Genomic DNA, 19,550 nt, shown 5'->3' on the forward strand with positions numbered 1-19,550 from the left:
CAGGAGGCACAACTGAACTCTGGTGAACTTACCCGGTTTGGTAGAAAATACCGAAAACCGGTTAGCTCGGTGAAGGTAAGGGAACGCTGTTAAAGAAGTCGTGTCACAGTCTTTGCGGATTGCCGGGGTTGTCGATAGTAATTTAAAATTTTAGAGATTTTGATAGTTTCATTGGCGTGATTAATTTTATTACAATTACCTGTGCATTATTTATTCTTTAGTCATTTGTGTAATGTAAAGTATATACCTTAGCCTTAAAATTTGTCACAAATTGGTTAATAATGACGGAACTGCTCTAAGCCTTGGCCATCGAATTTCGTTTTCTTGTAATTGTAAGTAATTCTAGTTTATTAATTCATTACTGGCAATTTCGGTAAATTGATGATTTTAGTCGCGGTTTATTGGCTGTAGAATTACAATAGTGCTGGGAAAGTCTAGGATGGCTGCTGAGAATCATATCAACAATTCAGCTTCAACAAAATCTAAAGATGAAAAACCACTTACCGACTCCGGGGAGGTTCCTCCGGTGTCTAAGAATACTACAGTTAATTTAAGTGAACGAATGCGAAAGAAATTATCAGGATACGTTTTGTCACTTCGGCCTTGGTCTTTTAGCGCCTCGTTAACTCCCACGGCTTTAGGAGCGGCTTTAGCTTATAAATGTTCAAACCAATTTAGTATCGGTCTTTTCATCGTCACTTGTTTGACCGTACTTTCAGTTCACGCGGCCGGTAACGTCGTTAACACTTACTTTGATTTTATGAAAGGTATCGACAATACCAGAAGTGATGACCGAACTTTAGTCGACAGAATTTTAACTCCGGATGAAATATCGCATTTGGGTGTTTTGCTTTACATTTTGGGATGTCTAGGTTTTATCGGTCTAGTGATGCTTTCACCAGCGAAAATGGAACATTTAGCGCTGGTTTATTTTGGAGGTCTCTCTAGTTCATTTTTATACACGGGAGGAATCGGTTTAAAGTATATAGCATTGGGAGACGTTTTAATCTTAGTAACATTTGGACCAGTGGCTGTACTTTTTAGTTTCATGTCCCAAACCGGTTATATGGATCTGATTACTTTATTCTACGCCATGCCATTGGCGTTAAACACGGAAGCTATTTTACATAGTAATAATACGAGAGATATCGTTTCGGACAGTCGAGCTGGTTTATTGACCGTAGCTATTCTCATTGGTCACACTGGCTCTCATATTTTATACGCTCTTCTTTTGTTCGTTCCGTACATTATTTTCACCGTCATGGGTCTTCATTTCTCCAAATGGTGGCTACTACCTTTAATAACGCTCCCGAAAGCTTTTGATTTAGAGAAAAAATTTCGCGATGGCTGCTTGCATTTGTTACCCAAACAAACTGCCAAATTAAATATTTATTTTGGGTTATTTTACATTATCGCTTGCCTTATGGCTGACCCTACAATGTTACCGCGGTTGAAAATTGGCCTCTTGTGAAAGATAATTAATTAATAATCAAACTTAAAAAAAAAACCCCTAACGCTGCCCTGGTTAAAGCGGTTTAATTAATAAAGATTTAAAATAAAAAAAAAATAAAAATAGTAGCGTTAAAAAGAGATTACTCGGAATGGTTCTCCGTAACTAACTAATCCCTCATGGTTTTGACATGGATAAAGAATGCGCGTGAGGAAATTTGTTTTCACGCTACAGGATAGGCAACTCCCTATCTTGAACGACAGCTACAACATCGGTTGTCAGCACGCGCAAACCTAGGTCTCTATGTAACGTAGCTTTGTACGTGCTGTCAAGAGACGAAAAACTTCAGGATCTTCAGGATTTAAAATATCCACGAGTGTTTTTCGCTCGAGTGCACGGACCTCTAGGCCTTAGTTTCAAATACGTGTGAAATTGCATTGCCTACAGCCTACTACACGTATTTGAAACTAAGGCCTAGAGGTCCGTGCACTCGAGCTAAAAAACTCGCGGATATTTTAAATCCTGAAGATCCTGAAGTTTTTCGTCTCTTGACAGAACGTACAAAGCTACGTTACATAGAGAAATAGCTTGCGCGTGCTGACAACCGATGTTGTAACAGAGTATATACAGAATAATCTGACGTCAGAGATAGGGAGTTGCCTATCCTATAGCGTGAAAACAAATTTCCTCACGCGCATTCTTTATCCATGGTTTTTGACCTGTTGAATGTCAAAAAACTTAAAAGGGGTTTTAAAATCCGTAATATTAATTAATATACTATGTCCTGTGGCACAAAATAATAAATATTACCGTAGAAACTAATTGGAAATCATTTTTCCAAAAATTAAAATATTAAATAAATAAAGTGGTTCCGGTTAACTGGTATTATTAATAATATATATAAATATAAATATATATTTTTCCCTTTTCCCCGCTAAACATCACATCTCTCGTCGCCTTTCTCGCCAATCTCGGTAAACTGTAGTGGGATCAAAAAATCCAATCTAATCTAAAAAAATCTCGCAGATTAATTAAGATTCAAATCACCATGCCTAAATAAAAACTTAATTAATTTAATTAAAAACCCTTAAATTTCAATAAAGTAATTTAAAATGAAGTACCCGTAGAAAATACGTTGATTTCCAACACTTATTTATAATTTTATATATTGAAACTTGATATTTTAAGTTATTTCATATATTGTTTAAAAGAATAAAAATTTAGAGAGTATTTACGCACTTGATATGCGAAAATACATGAATTGTGCCTCTTTGGATTTGAATAAGTATTATTTTTGTAATTAATTTATGTTAAAACGTAAAAGCAGTCTTAACGAAAGCAAGAGGAAAGGAAACGGTAACTAAACTTCGCGACAAATGAAAATGTCACTGTGAAAAAAAAAAAGTCTTCCTTTAGCAAACTTTCTTTTACTAAAACAACAAAAATAGTTTTTGATTATTTTTGTTCGAGCATCACTAAGTGCATTATACCACCACGATGATATATAAAATTAATACCAACCATATAATTGTGAAATTAAATTACCCTCCCCCCCAACCACCCACCCTATAAAAAGTACCATCTACATTCTGTAAAATATATTTATTTAGTGTTGTAATTGGATGTTTTATTAACCTTTATTAAAAAAAATAATAATAATAATGGCATTTGTTTGAGTTAATGTGTGAACTTGCTGCTAACATTTTCATTTCAAATTGCCGTTCAAACTCATAAGTTCATGTAAAATTTAATATGAACTTAAAGGAAAAGGTCAAGTATCATTACATTACACCTTTAAAGAACGGCCTTTTTATTTATATTTAGTCTTTAAAACGAGGACTACTGCGCCATCCGCCATTGCTTTAATGGCGTCTGCTAAATCGAACCACTTATCAGGGCGTGTCCGCCCCTCCTTTGGAAAATATATTAGACAATGGTCAGTGTACAGTAGTTATTTTCGGCCCTACCTTACCTCTCTCAGCCTTTGAAAACTCAACCAATCCCATAGGAGTAAGAGGTTCGGTTTAGCAGACGCCATAAAAGCAATGGCGGATGGCGAAGTATGTCGTCGATTTAGCAGACGCCACTAAACCAATGGCGGATGGCGCAGTTCCGCAGTAGTCCTCGTTTTTAAGACTAATTAAACGCCAATTATTTTATAATAAGATATCATTTATATTTTTCCTAAAATATTTAGAAAAAGGTCATTCTTTTAAGATATAATATTATGTTACCTGAAATTTTCCTTTAACGAAATTAAATTGCAAACCATTTGGGGCGCTACTCGTTTATTTGATAAGTTGCTTATACCAAAACTAAATAGATTATAAACAAGATATCTATTTACTTTTGCCAGAAGTGAGATGAGACCAGAAGTATCGGGGTAACCAAATTCTTCACTTGGCGAAAGTGAATATTCTTGATAACACACCAACGGTTGGCCCGCTACTGGCGGTTTCAGAATTTTCCCTCCAAAACGTGAGACGCTCGCGGTGGTAGACGGCCGAACTAGATTCAAGCACCCGCGTCCGCGTTCCGCCGCTTTAGATTGAGGGGAAGGGGGTAGGAAATGTCTTTGGAACTCGACCAATTTTTTTCTCAGTAGTGTAGGCGCGTGGGAAGCGGAATAAAATCCTCAAATTTGTTCACTAGTGCCAGGATCTACTATCAATGCTAGAGCCCTTCACTTCTAGTCTCATCTCACTTCTGCTTTTGCTTATACCTCTAATATCCCTCTCCCACGAAACTTCGAAATAAAAACAAAAAACCATAAGAAAATTCATAAACTTTATTAAAATTCAACACTTTTTGGTACAAAATTAATACTTTTAAAGTTTAAAGATTACTTTATAATATCAGATCACCGGTACTTCTTTTTTCATCTTCACTTTCTCTTAGCATTGGCTCGACCTTTATTGGCTGTAACTGTTTTGCAATAATCGTGATTTTTCAACGAAGCACTGGAATTCTTAGGTTTCGCTTTTTTCTTTGTTTGATAGCTGGGATGAATATCCAAAAGTTTGGCCATTTTAAGAATTTTCTGTTCTTTCAAGAAGTTTGACTTCCATATAATAATGTGTCCCCCAGTTGCAGACGCCAGACATTCCCCCGTTAAATTAAACTCATTAATCTGCGTAAATAATTAAATATATCATGACATTAATTTGAATTAATAAAAACTATCGTCGTGTGACTTTACAGGTAGAATTCCAGTCACTTCGTAGTGTTTCAAGCGAAGTAGTTCCTTTCCATCTACAGCATTGTAAAAGTCTAATGTTCTTTTATCGTTTTGTAGGAAATTACTACATGGAAAACGCCCTATGACTAGGATATCGCTTAACGGGTGCCAAGATGCCTGAAAAATTATTTATCATAGATTTTTTTAAATGATAAGTTCCGGTAACATAATATTATACCTTAAAAGAACGGCCATTTTCTTAAATATAAAAGGAATTAAATATTAATATTTAATTAGTCTTAAAAACGAGTACTACTGCGCCCGACATTGGTATAGAGGCGTCTGCTAAACTGCACCTCTTAAGCCCTTATCTCTCTCAGCCTTTGAGAATTCAACCAATCACATAGGAGTAAGGAGTTCGGGCTAGCAGACGCTACTAAACCAATTTCGGATGGCGCAGCAGTATTTGATTTTTTTAAGACTAAAGGTGGAATTCATAAACGTCGGGCGCAACGCAATTTAGTACAGGCAGTCGTGCGCAAAAGGCGGAAGTTTGCGCACGACGCCCTGCCTTTGTCTGTACTAAATTGCGTTGCGTCCGACGTTTATGAATTCCACCTTAATTAGTCTTAAAAAAACCCAGGACTACTGCCCCATCCGCCATTGCTTTAGTGGCGTCTGCTAAACCGAACCTCTTACCCTTACCTCTCTCAGCCTGTGAGAATTCAACCAATCACGTAGGAGTAAGGGGTTCGGATTAGCAGACGCCACTAAAGCAATGGCGGATGGCGCAGTAGTCCTTGATTTTTTTTAAGACTAATTAAATGCTAATTATCATATTGTAATAAGAGATAATTTATTATTAATTTTTTAAATATTTAATTCCTTTTGTATTTAGAAAAAGCAGCCGTTATTTTAAGGTATAATGTTATGTTATGTGCCCAGAATAAAATAAGTAATGGTTTAATTCTTTTAATGACCTTGATTGGGGAGATATATTGAAAATGTCTATGTGGATGTTTTATGCTTCTGGAAAGTTCCCAAAAAGGCGCTTTATAAATGTTAATTAAATCATTTTGATCTGTAGTCGCGAGCATTGTACCGTCAGTTTTACTAAAACAAGCTAGAAAAATTAAATTGAATTTATTTAATAAATTATGGGGTTTTTAACAAAAAGATCGAACGGCTAGAAAAATAATAATACCGCAATCTACGGGATTGGTGTGTTCCAAGATTCTCAAACATTCTTTCATAAATCTAAGATCCCATATTTTAACTTTACTATCAATTGAAGCGGTAATCATTAAATTTAAGTCATTTGGATGAAATTCAATGTGAGAGATTTTCTTGCTGTGAGCTTTGGGGTGACCCCATTTCTATTATCAATAGTTAGTAATAGTGACTTAATTTACAACTTAATTATTTAGTTTAATCAAGAAGCGATATCTAGTTTACTAGGGAGAAGGTATAAATTCGCCTCCACATTTATAATCTAGCTTTATCTCCAGTCCAAACGTATAGTAGGTCCGGAGTTAATCCCCGCCGCCTCTAAATTACAACCAGCGTATATCTCATTGGTTCTTGAAAACTCACGTCAGCGCGACGCCAATGACAACGAAAATTTACGTATTTTCCGACTGAGGAGAGTGTAGCGAAATAGCCCGGCCTCCTTTTACGTCCCCCCTCGTATTTTGAAAGGGGGACTGCAGGACTATGGCGCGCGAATACTTATAGGCATCTTACACCTTCTCCCTAGTAAACTAGATATCCCTTCTTGGTTTAATTATTACATTATCTCCATTGAAACTCGAAAAATATAGCTTTCCCTTACAATCTCCTGCAGCTAAGAGACCCCTGTTGAAATTAACGTCCAATGACACAAACCAGTTCCTTAATTAATTTATTAAATGAAATTAAATTAATTAATTGTTGTTAACATCGAAGCATCGGCAACTTGACTCCTAATTTGTTTTTTAATTAATATATTACGTATATTGGTCGCCATCAGCTGGAAATAAAGTTACACCGGTTCTTTTCACTAAATTATGAGCCACAACTTCCGCGGTTAAAGAAGAAACAAAGACGTTCTCCGTATCGTTCTTGTTGATTTTCATAGCGGTAATTGTGCCACCAGCTCCACTCTAACCCACCCATACCAAAAATTGACTTTAATTAATATAATTAATATTATATTGCGTGAATGATTAGGTTTAATTTAAAATTTAGGCCTACTCCTGAGATTAAAATATCTTGCGCTGAGTTATCCAAATTCCAAGAGTATATATCTCCTCCTTTGGAAGCTGCGACTAAGATATTTTGGTAATTTGGGTGCCATTGAATAACAGTAACTCTTCTATCAAAAGGGGAGCTTGTCGTAAAAGGCACGAAGTTGCTAATACGATCTGTAATACTCTCGAATATGGGCTATTAATCGGCAAAAAAATTATTAAAACACCCCATCCATTTTACGTCAAAATTATGCCAATTATTTTACTTTTTCTTGCAATATTTGATGTTTAAATCCACACTGTAGTTGAAAGAGGGTATTAGCAAGATTCTGGCTCCTAGGGATTTTGACGGTGGGAGACGCTAAATTTAATTTAATAACCTCCTTCTTCTTTGCATTGACTTTCTGCTTAATTTTTGATTCCACATCTTTTGTTTTGGTTTTGACACTGTCAGTTGTAGAACTATTTAAAACTCTTGTGCGTCGAGTTATCATGTTTGTTATTGAGAATATTTATTATTTTTAATACTATACAAAATTTACTGGAGGAGTTATAAACCAAAAGACAAAACTTTATTTTAAAGTTACGTTATGTAACAATATCTAATTTGCATGTACTTCTAAGCCTTTGACTGTCAGATTTTCGCGCCTTTTCAGGACCACGTGTTGATTATTGAATTGGTTTTTTAAAGGATGACGCCACTGTTTACCGGCGGCGGGGACAGCTAAGTTTAGCAGACGATTTCATTTCGTCATGTTTATTATTGAGAATATTTATTATTTTTAATCCTAAACAAAATTAACTGGAGGAATTATAAAACCAAAAGACAAAACTTTATTTTAAAGTTACGTTATGTAACAATATCTAATTTGCATGTATTGCTAAGCCTTTGACTGTCAGAGTTTCGCGCCTTTTCAGGACCACGTGTTGATTATTGAATTGGTTTTTTAAAGGATGACGCCACTGTTTACCGGCGGCGGGGACAGCTAAGTTTAGCAGACGATTTCATTTCGTCATGTTTATTATTGAGAATATTTATTATTTTTAATCCTAAACAAAATTAACTGGAGGAATTATAAAACCAAAAGACAAAACTTTATTTTAAAGTTACGTTATGTAACAATATCTAATTTGCATGTATTGCTAAGCCTTTGACTGTCAGAGTTTCGCGCCTTTTTAGAACCACGTGTTGATTATTGAATTGGTTTTTTAAAGGATGACGCCACTGGTTACCGGCAGCGGGGACCAATGAGATTGGCGGGGACATCTAAGTTTAGCAGACGATTTCGTTTCGTCAGAACTAATCGAAGATTTGGCCTGTGAAATTTTAAAGGTAAATTTCTCATAAAATATTTATCTAATTTTATCTATAATTAGCTGTTTTTTATCTTTAACTTGTCTGTGAGGGGATAAGATAACCACGATTTTGTGTTTTTTAAAGGTTTTTATTGGTTTACGTGACAATCTGTCTACACCCTAACAGCTTGCTCTAAAGGTCAACTTTTGAAGGTCAGACTCTCTTGATCTTGAGATCTTTGACGAGAGAATTTGGATAGAATTAACGTTCATTAAAGATCAACTTTAAAGACTAAAATGGCAGACCGTAAATTTTTCGCTGGTGGCAACTGGAAGATGAATGGTACAAAAGATGGTATTAATGAAATTCTCGCTGTCCTTAAAGAAGCGTCTCTCGATTCCAATACTGGTAAGAGATATGGCATCATTTTTCAAGGGTGTTTTGTACCATAATGTTAAGATTTGTATTATTTTCCCCTATATTTATCATAGGACGCGTTAATCAGTTTAATTGGGATTAGTTTCATCTGCCTTATTTGTACCCAATACCATTGTTTTCCTCATAGTGTTATTTCTCAAAGATTTTTTTCATAATTCAGAAGATTCTTGTTCCTTTTGTTACAAATTTAGACTTTTTTGTTAACTATAAATAATATCTACAACATTTCATTAACAATATTCCATTTATCCCTAATTTATGTTAATATTAAATCCCTTCATTAATAACGTTTGTGATCATTTTCCATAATCCTAGATTATATTCATATTTGTAGTAAATCAAATTTAACCTTAAGAAATAATTTTTCGAGCATTTTGTTAAAATTTATTTACATTTTAGTTAATGATTTTAGTTCATTAATAAATAATTTTAATTTTTCCTTAATTTATGTATTTAATCCCATAAAAACATTTGTGATCATTTTCCATAATCCTAGATTATATTCATAAACCTTGTAGTAAATGTCACCTTAAGAAATAATTTCTAGAGCATTTTGTTAAAATTTATTTACATTTTAATTAATGATTTTAGTTCATTAATAAATGATTTTCATTTTTCCTTAATTTATCAGTGTTTAATCCTATAAAAACATTTGTGATCATTTTCCATAATCGTACATGAATCTTGTAGTAAATGTCACCTTAATTAATGATTTTTTAAATAATTTAATTAATTATCCATAATCAAAGTAGAAAGTTTTATATTTTATTTATTTAGGCATATGCCTAGTTGTAATTTATTTAGGTTTTATTTCATTTATAAATAAATTTCCATTTTTTTCCCTAATTTATGTAAATATTTAATCCCTAGATTATATCATAACTTACGATAAGTTATAAACTTATGATTATTTTCATAAACCTTATTTGTCAGGTTTGAATAAGTTTGCTCTGAAGGGGTTGCTTCAATCATAAAAGAACCCACTCCCCTTGTTATTACTGACTTAAACATTGTCTTAATTACACAAACATACCCCCCTCCATAGGAATAGCATTACACCCAACTTTGGAGGCTCGTAACTCTGGTTCTACTAGATATACGGGCATGTCCTTTGATTATGTTATAGTCCAATTTATCCCCCATCCAACCATACTAAGGACTTAGGGCTGCGACAAACAGGGGCCGAGTAATTAAGAAAAACGTAAACAAACAACCCCCTCCATAGGAATAGCATTGCACTAAACTTTGGAGGCTCATAACTCTGGTCGTACTAGAGATATGGGAATGTGCTTTTAGTATATTATAGTCCTATTTGCCCCCTATCCAACCATACTTAAAACTTTGGGTTGCGTCACACAGGGGCCGAGTAATTAAGAAAAGCGTTCATAAACACACCCTCCATAGGAATAGCATTACACCCAATTTTGGAGGCTCATAACTCTGGTCCTACTAGAGATACGGGGATGTCCTTTCAATATGTTTTAGTCCTATTTGTCCCCCATTCAACCAAATTAAAAACTGTGGGTTGCGTCAAATAGGGGCTAAGCAATAAAGCAAAATTGTTCATAAACACACCCTCCATAAGAATAGCATTACACCCAATTTTGGAGGCTCATAACTCTGTTTCTATTAGAGATATGGGGATTCCCTTTGAGTGTGTTATAGTCCTATTTGCCCCCCATCCAACCATACTGAAGACTTGGGATTAAGACGAATAGGGGCTGAGTAATTAAGTAGAACATCCACAAACATTGACATTTTATTTATTTAGTTAAAATTTATTTACATTTAAATGATTTTATTTCGTAAATAAAATAAAAAAAAAAAATTGGTCTACACATTTTGGTCCAAATCGTGTGAATTTTAGTTAATTTTCTCTAATCATTATCAACATTTGTTTATATACTAAATTTAACGCTTGAATCAAAAACAATTATTGTTGCAGAAATTGTCGTTTCACCTCCGTCAATTTATTTGGAACATACTGCGAAACAAGTTCCTAGTAACATTCAAGTAGCAGCTCAAAACTGCTATAAAGTACCTAAAGGTGCCTTCACTGGTGAAATTAGGTATTTAAATCCTTACAAAATTCAAAATTAGAAATAACTAGGAAAATTTTAAATTGCCAAAGAAGTAAAGTTTTTGATAAATCATATTTGTGATTTGCATTTTCCAGTCCCGCTATGATCAAAGATATTGGCATTAATTGGGTTATTCTAGGACATTCCGAGAGACGTAATGTTTTCAATGAAACTGACGAAGTAAGTCACAGTTTCATCATGGATAAAGAATGCGCGTGAGGTTGAAATTTGTTTTCACGCTATAGGATCGGCAACTCCCTATCTCGAACGACAGCTTATTCTGTATATACTCTGTTACAACATCGGTTGTCAGCACGCGCAAAGCTAGGTTTCTATGTAATCTAGCCTTGCGCGTGCTGACAAGAGACAAAAAACTTCAGGATCTTCAGGATTTAAAATCGTTTAAAATATCCTGAAGTTTTTTGTCTCTTGTCAGCACGCGCAAGGCTAGATTACATAGAGACCTAGCTTTGCGCGTGCTGACAACTGATGTTGTAACAGAGTGTATACAGAATATTCTGTCGTTCGAGATAGGGAGTTGCCGATCCTGTAGAGTGAAAACAAATTTCCTCACGCGCATTCTTCATCCATGGTTTCATCGTTTATAGAATTTCACACAAGTCAAGAGTTATTTAACACTGATAGGCCAAAACATCGGAAATATGATAGGCATAAATCTTAGAGATGCAATTGTTTGGTAACATCGTTCTATTGATCTAATTATGAAATGGCATGCAGCTCATTGCAGATAAAATTGCTCATGCCTTGGACGAAGGTCTCAGCGTAATTGCTTGCATTGGTGAGCTTTTAAGTGAACGAGAAGCTGGTCAAACTAATGATGTGGTCTCTAGGCAAACTAAAGCTATTGCTGGTAAGATTTTATTGTCCCCTGAATGTTCTAATCTCCATTATTGTAGGTATAATACTAAAAACTACCCTTTTTAGACAAGATCAAGGACTGGTCTAAGGTAGTTCTTGCTTATGAGCCAGTTTGGGCTATTGGCACTGGCAAAACTGCTTCCCCTGCACAAGCCCAAGAGGTTCACGCATTTTTGAGAGAATGGTTGAAAACTAATGTCAGTGCTGATGTTTCTGCTAAAACTAGGATTATTTATGGAGGTTTGTACATTAATACAGTTGCCCTGTCTCCTCTCCCTTTGTAAGCTTAAGATTAATGTATGTTTATAACAGGATCAGTAACTGGAGGCAACTGCAAAGAACTTGCGAGAGAAGCCGATGTTGATGGCTTTTTAGTTGGAGGAGCTTCATTAAAACCAGAATTTGTTCAAATTATCAATGCCAAGCAGTAAATTTAGGGATATTTCTAACTAATTACGTATTTTAATTGATATCCTAGTCTCATATAATGAGTTAAAGAATTTACATATGAATGTTAATTAGAATCCATAATATTCACATATTCTAATCTAATTCTATTAATTTCCCCTTGGTTTGTTAGCTTAATTTTTCTACTGTGGTGTGTTTTTGTGTAAATTCATTATTTTTTTGTCAAATCAATGTTAAAATCTTAGTAAAATGATTATAGTTTCAAAATTAAAGGACATGATTTCTCATTATTTAAAAAATTAGGCTTAAACGCCATATTTTCAAAAAATTCATGGCTGCCATGTTTCTCAAAAACCGCCCAAATTTGGCTATATTTCTCGCATATTGTATTAATAAAAGCTGGTGGATGCTATGGCGGTTTTTGGCTATGGTGCGGGAAACGTCAACATTTGGCTGGCGGGTTTTCGAATTGGCTATCAGAAGTTCGACAACTGAAATAGAGGGGATTAGACGCATATTTTTTCGCTCTTCAATTTTAATTAATTTAATCGAAAAATATTACGATTAATTAACTAATAATTGTTTAAATAAGTTAATTAACGTCTAAAAATAAGTATTTATCAGAAATTCACTTGAAAAAAGTGTTTCATGTTAGATGTCACAGGATTCAATTAGTTATGACAAATGGGCCTCGGCACCTGTCAAAGCAATTCAACAGGTGCCCGCGACTCCGCGAGCCAGTTAGGCCTAGGCCCCGCCGGATTGTGAAGTGAACAACAGTAACTGTCCCAAATTAGGAAATACATTGAATTATCCAAACTTTTTGTGGACTTTTCATTTGGATTAAAGATCAGTGGACGGAAAATTCAGATGATATATGAATTCGGATATACTGGGAATAATTTAAAAATAAAACAACTTGGTGGAAATATTGGAATCCTGAACTTGGGACATGCAATCATCATACATTTGTCATCCCTCTAAGTTACAATGTAAGATATATTCTTGTTATTATTCTTTAGTTTGAGGGTTTTTGCATGATTAATTTAGATTTCTGAATTGTAATGAGACTTTGTAGTTTTGTCGTAAATCTATTTTCGAAAATACTGGTTTCGCCGCGCTGGCCTAGATGGCGACACTGAATTAATTAAAACCTAATTTCTCGGGTCTCTACCGTATCCTAGATGTCGCTACAAGCCTACGACATTTTTTTAATTTAATTGTTCCCAAAAATAGTAGATGGCGCTACAAGCCTACAACATTTTTTAAATTTAATTGTTCCCAAAAATAGTAGATGGCGCTACAAGCCTACAACATTTTTTAAATTTAATTGTCCTCAAAAATAGTAGATGGCGCTATGGTCGAACTTAATAATAATATTTGTACTAATTTCGAATTTCAACATCAAATTACTCTAGTAACTTACACTTTTAGGCCGCGAAACCAACTGCCCATGATTACTTTGATCCATTTTAAAAGAAACTAGTCGATAAAACAGTGAGTTTATAGCGAAAGAGGGTTTATAGCTCGGTTTTTAGAGTAGAAGTAAATAGTTTTGCATATCCACACATTCAATAATAACTCCGAAAATTTTCAAAGGATGAAAATGAATTGACATGATATCTGTCTCAAAGATAAACATCTTAATTTATTAGATTTAATTATACTGAAATTAAATTAGATTTAATTATACCGAAATTAAATTAGATTTAATTATACCGAAATTAAATTAGATTTAATTATACCGAAATTAAATTAGATTTAATTATACCGAAATTAAATTAGATTTAATTATACTGAAATTAAATTAGATTTAATTATACTGAAATTAAATTAGATTTAATTATACTGAAATTAAATAGGATTTATTTAGGGATGATTATAAATATAGCTTTCTAACACACATCCTTATTTTCTTCAAATGTTACATTTGCCACCCAAGACCCAGTTTAACTTTACAAATGTATTATCACAAATTATATAAAAAAGCAGCTGCCTTAGCGCCAAAAGTTAGCATTGCCGAAATGACCACTAATAAAAGTTTTAAGGGATACACGTCGTGGTTTAGGTAAAAAATGGGCGCAAATCCCACGAAAATGGTCGTTTGGCACATTTTATTACCGATATTTCTAACCATTTAGAAAGGTTTTTCGTTATTCGAACTCTCCCAGCCAGAGTCGCGGTAGTTTTGGGTTCAATCTGGTTATAAAACTAATAAAATATACCTTAAATAAACGTATGGCACCCAAACAGTTCCTACTTTTATTGTACAATCGATGAAAAATAATCCCACGGGGCCACCCGCCCCTTCATAAAAAAAGCCCGAACTCCTTCCTCCAATATAATAAAATTGGAAATTCACTCAGTCTTTTACCATGGAAAAAAACTATTTTATACCTTGCATGTGGCAAGGTTTTTGGGCTAGATATTCCAGCTTAGTATTGGTTTTGTGTAAAATTGTAGAATATGAGTTTTTTTTTTCCTTTTCTGCAAATGCTATAAAAAAATAGGTCCAGGGTTCATACAAACCTGGAAAACAGGGAAAACCTGGAATAATCAGGGAAATAAGTAGTTGACAAAAAACCTCAGGGAAAACTCAGGGAAATTTATAATTTTTAGTAAAATTCAGGGAAATCAGGGAAATTTGCGTCAAACAGGGGTCGAGTAATTAAGCAAAATGTTCGTGAACATCCCCTCCGTAGGATTAACATTACACTATACTTTGAAGGCTCATAACTCTGGTTCTACTAGAGATAAGGGGATGCCCTTTGAGTATGTTATAGTCTTATTTGTCCCCTATCCAACCATACTAAAGACTTGGGACTAAGACAAACTGGGGCCGAGTAACTAAGCAAAATGCTCATAAACATCCCCTCCGTAGGATTAACATTACACTATACTTTGAAGGCTCATAACTCTGGTTATATTAGAGATACGGGGATGTCCTTTGAGTATGTTATAGTCCAATTTGCCCCCCCCCTCTCCTTCGTTAACATTTGCTCCATGGAATACTCCATATACGGGAAAAACCTGGAAAATTCAGGGAAGTATATGGGGAAAAACCTGGAAATCTCAGGGAAATTTGTTTTACAAAAGTTGTATGAACCCTGTAGGTTTTTCTTTGGGTTTAAGAAGTTTGGGCAGGGTTCGTACGGGACCTGGAAAACCTGGATAAGTCAGGGAATTGGAAAATAGTGAGAAAAGGGTTAAGGATCAATCAGGGGCTTCATTATTTTGGTCGTCAAGCAATGCTCAATATTGGTCAGGGATTTTAATCCAAAATAAATTTCGTACGAACACTGTAGTAGTACTAACTTCCGGAATACATACAGCTAATAGGAATCATTGTGCCTCCATATCTCCAACGTTAATTTCTATGCGGGTTTTGTGGGCCGGGCTTGAGAACTTACTGTCCGTCACGCCTAATAATGCTGACGTGTTTATAACTGTAATTTCATTGGTTGGTAGTAACGCGACGTCAGACGCTCGCGCAAAGTTCAACGCGCAGCGAGATAGATTATTCGCGATGTAAAATTCGTCATACATTATGATTAGTCTAGCTCATACCACAAAATCCGTCTAGATACGTTGAGAAAATGGCGGCGCAATGATACCTATGGCTGTATGTATTCCTGCTAACGTTAAGTAATATGTTTACTAGTCATTTTTAAGCGCAATTTCTGTTTTTGACGAATGGAAGGTCGATCAAAAATTGGTCAGGGTGGAATATGGTTACTTGATCGTTAAATTTTGCAATGAAATCATTGTGTTTTGCTGAAATTAAGGAATTTATTCTAATTTCAGGTTGTTATTTGATTGAATGACGTCATGATGGAAAATTCTTCGAAGGGTCACTTGTGACCATCAGCGAGAGATCAAGATTTTGGCGATCTATACGTTAAGCTGCACGGAGGATTGCGGAAACCAAATTAGGTCTAAAATGACGTCGCCATGGTTTCTGAATTAACGCGCGGTATTTTTAAATGGGGTTGCGTTAACTTTGAACTTTGTGGTGCTTTTCAACATTTAATCTTGAACTGTGGTTATCTACGTGAACTTCGAATTTTGTGGTGCTTTTCAACGATCAACCTTGAACTGTGGTTATCTACTTGGAACTTTACGTGAACTTTGAACTTTGTGGTGCTTTTCAACTATTAACTGTGAACTATGGTATTCTACTTGGAACTTAACGTGACCTTTTAAGTTGCTTTTGAACTTGAAGCTATTTGTGGTTATCTACGAGATCATCGGGATGCCAAAATTAGTGGGTGAGTGCAAAATGTTCCTCTCGCATTAGCAAACTTTCAGATCAGAGCGCTGCGCGTCCCATAGTTCTTGCCCTTTTAGGCCAAATCGCCGCCTCCCATAGTCCCTTACCCTATAATGCGCATAAGCCTATCGTAACTAGAGCCGATTGTTGCGCGCGCGTTAACAAATTTTCAGGTCAAAGCGCAGCGTCCCATAGTCCCTTTCCTTAATGCGCACTTCTGGAGGTCACGTGTTCATGGCACCTTTGGAAGACAGTTCTCCCATAGTCCCTTTCCTTAATGCGCACTTCTGGAGGTCACGTGATCATGGCACCTTTGGAAGACAGTTCAACATTGTTTTCTCCGAGTCGATCACCGATGGAGCAGCTAGAGGCCGACCAACGTGGGTTCAAGTTTATTACGGTCCTACCTAGAGGGTCGTGGGGAAACGATAACTGTCGAAAGTGAACTTACTGTGACACCGTAACCAAAATTGAACGCAATCATGTGTCAAACGTTTTCCCAAACGCGTTAAAACTTTTAAAAATGTTCATTTTAGTCGCGTCGCGGTTTTAGTTTAACCAAGTTTAGCGTTGTAAACTTTCGCGTGATATACGGTCAAAATCACGTGTGTGTGTGTGTGACGTAACCATCGTCACCATCTTTACATAATTCATTCGATCGTCTTTAAAATGTAAGTACCCGATTTATTCTATGTTTTTGTTTTTGTCACTATAGTTTGCTACGTGCCCGCGTGCTATTAGGCCATAAATGACGTCATATATCAAATCAATGCCAAGTCAGGGATTTGAAAAATTATGAAAGGTTGCCGATTTAGATTTTGTTTTTAATATGGGGGATTTGATGCATTTCCTTCGTATTTTTTCAAACCACCAGTCGAACATAGTGGATCAAGTTAGCTCTGTTAAAGGCTTCAGGGATATTAGGGATAAGGTTAACAGGAATAACCTTGAAAAGTCAGGGATTTTCAAATAGAACTTACGAACTAACCCTTGGATGCCTGGATTCCAGCTCTTTTTTTTGTGCATTCTTTATAGGTCTATCAGTCGCGTTACTTTTTGCGCCTTATTAATTTTAGAAAGTCCAAGTACTTTTTTTTCCAACAAATTTGAATTCTAATCTCAGAGGCTAGACATGGTCTGAGAAAAAAAAAGGTCTTATTATAGAACCTTTCCCCGAAGTAGAGTTAAAGGCGGGCTGACCTTACGTAATCTAATATTCCAATCTCGAGATACAGTATTATTAGTATGGGATGATGATGATAATATCAAAAATTGGCTAGACACGATTTCTCACGATGTAGAAACATTATCAAAAAATTGTTATTCCGTTCGTCTCCAGTCAATTTTTGCGTGTGGGCGCCAAAAAGCTCGCGTGCGGCCAACTCTTAATAATATACTTTATACATCCTCCAGGAGTTTTACGTTCATGGCCAACCCCCTCTTCGATTCGTTATGGGAGGGTTATTAAAGCCCTGGTATCTGTTTAATTAGAAATAATATTGGCAAAGTTAAATTTACATCTTTATCGTTTACCGTCTTATTTTCGTGGTACCATAGCGTGGTTCTTACTGTTTCTATTTCGGTAGATATTAGAGAGATACCTCATTTGGAATTCAGTAGCTACTATGGGACGGAGAAGGGGGTGGGAAGTAAATATGTCTTAATTTTTACCCCCCCCCTCCCTCTTAATTTTCGATTTTGGAAACGATTATGATGTTTAATCGCGGAAATATAGCCACAGGGTGTAAGATTTTGAGTATTTTTTCTTCTTCTGATTTTGATGTCTCTATGGGATTGGGATTGAGGTTGTATCGTTTTTGTTTACATTATGGGAATTGTGTCCCATCCCGTCTTCGCTGATGAAACTTCACTATGTCCAAGGGTACTATAGTAAAGTCGCGATGTAGGGGTATAATATAAGGTCACACTCACGGCTTATTTCACAGTGATCCTTAAAACCATTGCATCTGGTTCAATATTGTATAAGAAACAACGGGAATACACAGAACTTATCGCAATCTTTGCGCCCCCAAATCTCCCAATGTTAATTTCTGTGCGGGTTTTGTGAGCTGGACTAGAGTACTTCGTCACGTCTCATAATTCTGACGTCTTTCTAACTGTGATTTTATTGGTTACTTCGTAACGCGAGTTCCTAAGCAAGAAGCCGCGAAATAGATTATTCGCGACGTAAAATTCGCCATACGTCATGATTAGTCTAGCTCTTCCCACAAAATCCGCCTAGAGACGTTGAGGAAATGGATTTGTACACAATTATTCCTATCAGCTTTATGTATTCCTGATAGGTCCTAGGCTCTAGTCATATCTTGTGGAACTACTCTTTGTCAGTTTACGGGTTTGAATGGCATCCAACTGTCAATTTGTTCTGAGGTCACGTGAACACATGGTTATACGCCCATACTTTTGACGTCGCTCAGAAAACATTTGACGTTCATACCTAAATAGCGTTGCTTAATTTAGGAGCTTCAATAGCATCCTCCAATTGTCAGTTTGTTCTGATGCCACGCGAAATCATGATGACGTCAATATTTCTGACTTTGACTCGTGGAAACTCTTGATAAAGTTGCTACAAAATAGACACGTTCTTACCGTGGTTTTAGCTAGATTTATCCCGCTGGCCAAACAAAATCATTATACCCTCCATGGCTTGTCTCTCTTTAGTTTTTATATTCTTCGCTTCTAGGTACATTTTTTATCTTTACAGAATATTTAATCTCTCCATTGATATCACCATTAAACGCGTATCGCGTGATAAGGAGAGATTTGGTGGGTTTTGTCATTTGAACCCCCCTAAATCAGACAAGCCTCACCCGTGGTCGTCGTGGACTCTTAGCTGGGTGCAGGGCCTATGGCGCGGTGCAACGTAGATAGATAGATACCTTGGTTTAATATCATTCTGCCCTTAAGCTCTCGTGGTCCTATACAATAATATCATTCTGCCCTTAAGCTCTCGTGGTCCTATACAATAATGGCTTAATCAGAGTTTAAACGACGACTCGTATATATGGGGGCTAATTTGGGACCGCTCGCTTTTCGCATTAATTAGGGTGTTATCGTGATGAGCCTATTTTTTGTCAGCCCCAGGGGGATATTGCCAAAAATCGAGATATTTTATAGAGATTTCAAACTGAAGATAAAAAAATTATATTACACTTTAACTAGATATAAAGGAATTTTTAAACTATATCTTTGATCAATGTAGATTTAGGATGGGTTTTCGTTCTTTAACCCTACATTACACGGGGGTCTTCATTCCCACGGTGTTCTTTATCAGTCTGCCCTTATGTTTTACGGTACTCCATA

The 19,550-nt window shown here is 35.7% G+C and overlaps 3 protein-coding genes and 1 long non-coding RNA gene across 7 annotated transcripts in view; 3 read left to right on the forward strand and 1 right to left on the reverse strand.

The window, feature by feature from the left end:
• The first annotated feature begins 71 nt into the window (after positions 1 to 71).
• On the forward strand, positions 72 to 3,112 carry heix (UbiA prenyltransferase domain-containing heix). 2 transcript variants are annotated; one of them, XM_089859365.1, is made up of 2 exons: positions 72 to 332; positions 392 to 3,112. In XM_089859365.1, exon 2 carries the CDS (start codon positions 440 to 442, stop codon positions 1,469 to 1,471), a length of 1,032 nt encoding a protein of 343 aa, XP_089715491.1. In that variant the 5' UTR covers positions 72 to 332; positions 392 to 439; the 3' UTR covers positions 1,472 to 3,112. The 2 variants fall into 2 exon arrangements, with proteins under 2 accessions (XP_089715491.1, XP_089715490.1); XM_089859364.1 differs by having other exon boundaries at positions 75 to 332; positions 412 to 3,112.
• A 1,106-nt stretch (positions 3,113 to 4,218) lies between these two features.
• On the reverse strand, positions 4,219 to 7,546 carry LOC149710127 (DNA damage-binding protein 2-like). Its single transcript, XM_089859558.1, has 8 exons — positions 7,123 to 7,546; positions 6,861 to 7,052; positions 6,618 to 6,769; positions 6,419 to 6,518; positions 5,833 to 6,004; positions 5,609 to 5,751; positions 4,650 to 4,805; positions 4,219 to 4,580 (listed from the first exon to the last, which is right to left on the reverse strand). Exons 1-8 carry the CDS (start codon positions 7,348 to 7,350, stop codon positions 4,335 to 4,337), a joined length of 1,389 nt encoding a protein of 462 aa, XP_089715684.1. The 5' UTR covers positions 7,351 to 7,546; the 3' UTR covers positions 4,219 to 4,334.
• Positions 7,547 to 8,090: 544 nt separating this feature from the next.
• Positions 8,091 to 12,231, forward strand: Tpi (triose phosphate isomerase). Of its 2 annotated transcripts, none has more exons than XM_089859676.1 (8): positions 8,091 to 8,189; positions 8,298 to 8,365; positions 8,431 to 8,561; positions 10,537 to 10,660; positions 10,768 to 10,852; positions 11,411 to 11,543; positions 11,618 to 11,791; positions 11,864 to 12,231. In XM_089859676.1, the coding sequence occupies exons 3-8, from the start codon at positions 8,450 to 8,452 to the stop codon at positions 11,980 to 11,982; spliced, it is 747 nt and encodes a 248-aa protein (XP_089715802.1). In that variant the 5' UTR covers positions 8,091 to 8,189; positions 8,298 to 8,365; positions 8,431 to 8,449; the 3' UTR covers positions 11,983 to 12,231. The 2 variants fall into 2 exon arrangements, with proteins under 2 accessions (XP_089715802.1, XP_089715805.1); XM_089859679.1 differs by having other exon boundaries at positions 8,444 to 8,561.
• A 4,603-nt stretch (positions 12,232 to 16,834) lies between these two features.
• LOC149710129 (uncharacterized) overlaps positions 16,835 to 19,550 on the forward strand; it is a 210,185-nt gene continuing 207,469 nt past the window's right edge. For both annotated transcript variants that reach the window (XR_016376849.1, XR_016376850.1), the window contains exon 1: positions 16,835 to 16,900. This is a non-coding gene — a long non-coding RNA (uncharacterized LOC149710129). The remainder of the gene's footprint in view (positions 16,901 to 19,550) is intronic.

The sequence above is a fragment of the Phalangium opilio genome, unplaced genomic scaffold (assembly GCF_054372755.1).
Source record: "Phalangium opilio isolate 3A_F unplaced genomic scaffold, DU_Popi_V2 ptg000011l_1, whole genome shotgun sequence".
Classification (NCBI taxonomy): Eukaryota; Metazoa; Arthropoda; class Arachnida; order Opiliones; family Phalangiidae; genus Phalangium; species Phalangium opilio.